At 55.3% G+C, this 2,705-nt stretch overlaps 1 protein-coding gene across 1 annotated transcript; it reads left to right on the top strand.

Moving 5' to 3' along the window:
• Positions 1–247: 247 nt before the first annotated feature.
• LOC104167077 (zinc finger protein 664-like) lies at positions 248–1,506 on the top strand (the record flags this gene model as incomplete). Its single annotated transcript, XM_009707208.1, is given in 1 exon segment — positions 248–1,506. A coding segment is annotated over 1 exon segment (1,259 nt), but the record flags the coding sequence as incomplete, so codon positions are not given.
• Between the last annotated feature and the right edge of the window lie 1,199 nt (positions 1,507–2,705).

Below are 2,705 nucleotides of genomic sequence, written 5' to 3'. Positions count from 1 at the left end.
CACACCCCAAACTGGGGAACACGCTCACGGCTTGGGTTTATTTTTTTTTCTCCAAACCAGGATTTCCCGTTCCCAAACCTTGGCCAGATTGAGGAGGAGGCTGGGAGGAAGAGGAGATGCTACGAGATACCCAGGCAGGTGAGGAAGAATTCGCTCGACCCTTTCACCCTCTCTTCTCCTCCATCTTCCAGCCGAGCGTCGCGTCTGGCTGTAGGAGAGCCCCGTTGGTGATGCCGTCTTCCCGGAGACGGAACTGGGAGCATCTCCTTCTCCTTCCCTCTGCAAATCCCCTTCCTCTCCTTGTTCCTTCCTCCGGCAGACAATGAGATGGGGCTGGAGAACACGGAGGAGAAACCCCACCGGCAGAACCTCGCGGAAGAGGCTCTTTTGAAGGGTTCCACGGAGCAGGAGGTCAACGGAGAGGACAAGCCAAGAAGATGCTCCACGGGGAGAGGTTGCAAACCCACCCCACGAAGCTCGGAGGAGGAAAGACCGACCATCTGCGAGGAATGTGGCCGGAGCTTCAGCCGGAGCTCCAACTTGGCGGTCCACCAGCGGTTGCACGCCGGTGAGAAGCCCTACAAGTGCTTGGAGTGCGGGAAGAGCTTCAGTCGGAGCTCCCATCTCATCACCCATCAACGTCTCCACACTGGGGAGAAGCCCTACAAATGTCCCAATTGCGGGAAGAGCTTCAGCGACAGCTCCACCCTCATCACCCATCAACGCTTGCACACCGGCGAGAAGCCCTACAAATGCCCCGATTGCGGGAAGGGCTTCAACCAGAGCTCCAACCTCACGTCCCACCAACGTACCCACACCGGGGAAAGACCCTACAAGTGTCCCGAATGCGGGAAAAGCTTCAGCGTCAGCTCGTACCTGATCCGTCACCAGAAGATCCACACCGGGGAGAGACCCTATAAGTGCGAGGAATGCGAGAAGACGTTCAGCCAGAGCTCCAGCCTCATCATCCACCAGCGCGTCCACACCGGGGAGAAGCCTTACAGGTGCGTTGACTGCGGGAAGTGGTTTAGGAACAGCTCGGATCTCATCCGCCATCAGCGAACGCATACCGGGGAGAGACCCTATCGCTGTCCCGACTGCGGGAAGAGCTTCAACCGCAGCTCCAACCTGATGACCCACCAACGCATCCATACCGGGGAGAAGCCCTACGAGTGTCCCGAGTGCGGTAGGAGCTTCACCGTCAGTTCTGCCCTGATTAAACACCAAAGGACCCACCGGGAAGGGAAGCCCTACGAGTGCCCTGACTGCGGGAAGAGCTTTATCCGCTGTTCCAACTTCATTACCCATCGGAGGATCCACGTTGGGTAGAAACCTGGTGACCCACGTTGGGTAGAGACCTGGCTGGTGGTCCCCACATCGTCCTGGTTCCCCGTCGGCACCTGGATGAATGCAGGTAGGACCATCCATTTGCTGAGATCGATTCAGCTGGGGGACGTGGCCCAAATGGCAAAAATTCCTTCGGAAGAGTGGACTCATTGGCTTTAGACTCCAAAAAGTCACATCTGCTCGGTCCAATCATTTCTTCTGGTGGCATCACGCAACACCGTACGGGCCACGGGCTTCTTCCACAGCCAAAGGGTGGACGGATTTGGGCACAGACCGAGATTTTTGAAGACATCGCTTGGGACTTGGCTTCTTTGGGAAGGAAGAAATGGGGTGGAAACGGTCCCACAACCTTGCTGGGCCACACCAGGCTGAGTTCTTCCTCGTTTACAGGTTCTTTTTTTTTTTTTTTCCCCCACGTGATGTTATTTGGTGACATCAGGCAATCTCTCTCCTGCCCATCTACGGTTCACCTTTGGATGAATAAACTCTTTGAGTTGTCCAAAGGGCTTCGGAAGAGGCTCCTGCGACATCGTAGGGATGGGGATGGGCACGGCCCAACTCCCCGTCCTGCTCTCGTTCCCTTTGTGCTCCCAAAAATCGACTTTGCCTCCACTCACCGCCTTGGTACGGCCTCGTCGAACCCAAACCACCTCGTTTTCATCCAGGTTGGGGCTTGGCCAGCTCTAGGGTTGAGTTTTCCCAATGGTGCCGCAAGGATGGGAACGGTGGGACAACTCCGTGGATGGGTAGAGGGTGAGGAGGAGACGTGGGCTCGTGATGTCGGCGTTTCGGAAGGATGCTGCGCCCCTACGGCGTAACCATCGGCACCAAATAAACCTCATCCCCGGTTTGGTTTGTACCTTCATCCTTGTCCAAGGGAAACGGAGAGGGATGGAGAGCCCGATCCCAGCTCCGGGATCTCCCCCCCAGCCCCACCACCCCTGCAGCCGTTTCCCGGGGCGTCTCACACCCTCCAGGCACAGAAGATGCTCCCGGCCCCCCAAAATTGGGGAATTTTTTCAGTTTTCCCTTCCAAAAAAAGGCTCTTCCACCCACACAGCCCCCGCTTCATCACCACCGCAGAGATACTCGCACGGGGCCAACATGCAAATGCTTTCACTTTGGCCGTGATTTTCTTTTGATCCGTCCCTTGAAAAGACCCTCAGTAGGGTTGAAAAAAATAAAGAAATCGAACTGAGACATTTGGAAAAAAAATACATTTTACTGCGATTTCTTTCTTCTTGGGTGAAGCTCATGGGTCTCCTCTCCCTCCTTTCCCTAAGGCAAAAAAAGGGAGTACGGGGGTGTCTTTTTTTAAAACCACCCTCCCCAAAAAAATCCCTTTTATATATAAAAAC

The sequence above is a fragment of the Cariama cristata genome, unplaced genomic scaffold (assembly GCF_000690535.1).
Source record: "Cariama cristata isolate BGI_N322 unplaced genomic scaffold, ASM69053v1 scaffold30829, whole genome shotgun sequence".
Taxonomy (NCBI): Eukaryota; Metazoa; Chordata; class Aves; order Cariamiformes; family Cariamidae; genus Cariama; species Cariama cristata.
The sequence above is the reverse complement of the archived record's forward strand: the minus strand, read 5'-3'. Positions and strand labels throughout refer to the sequence as shown.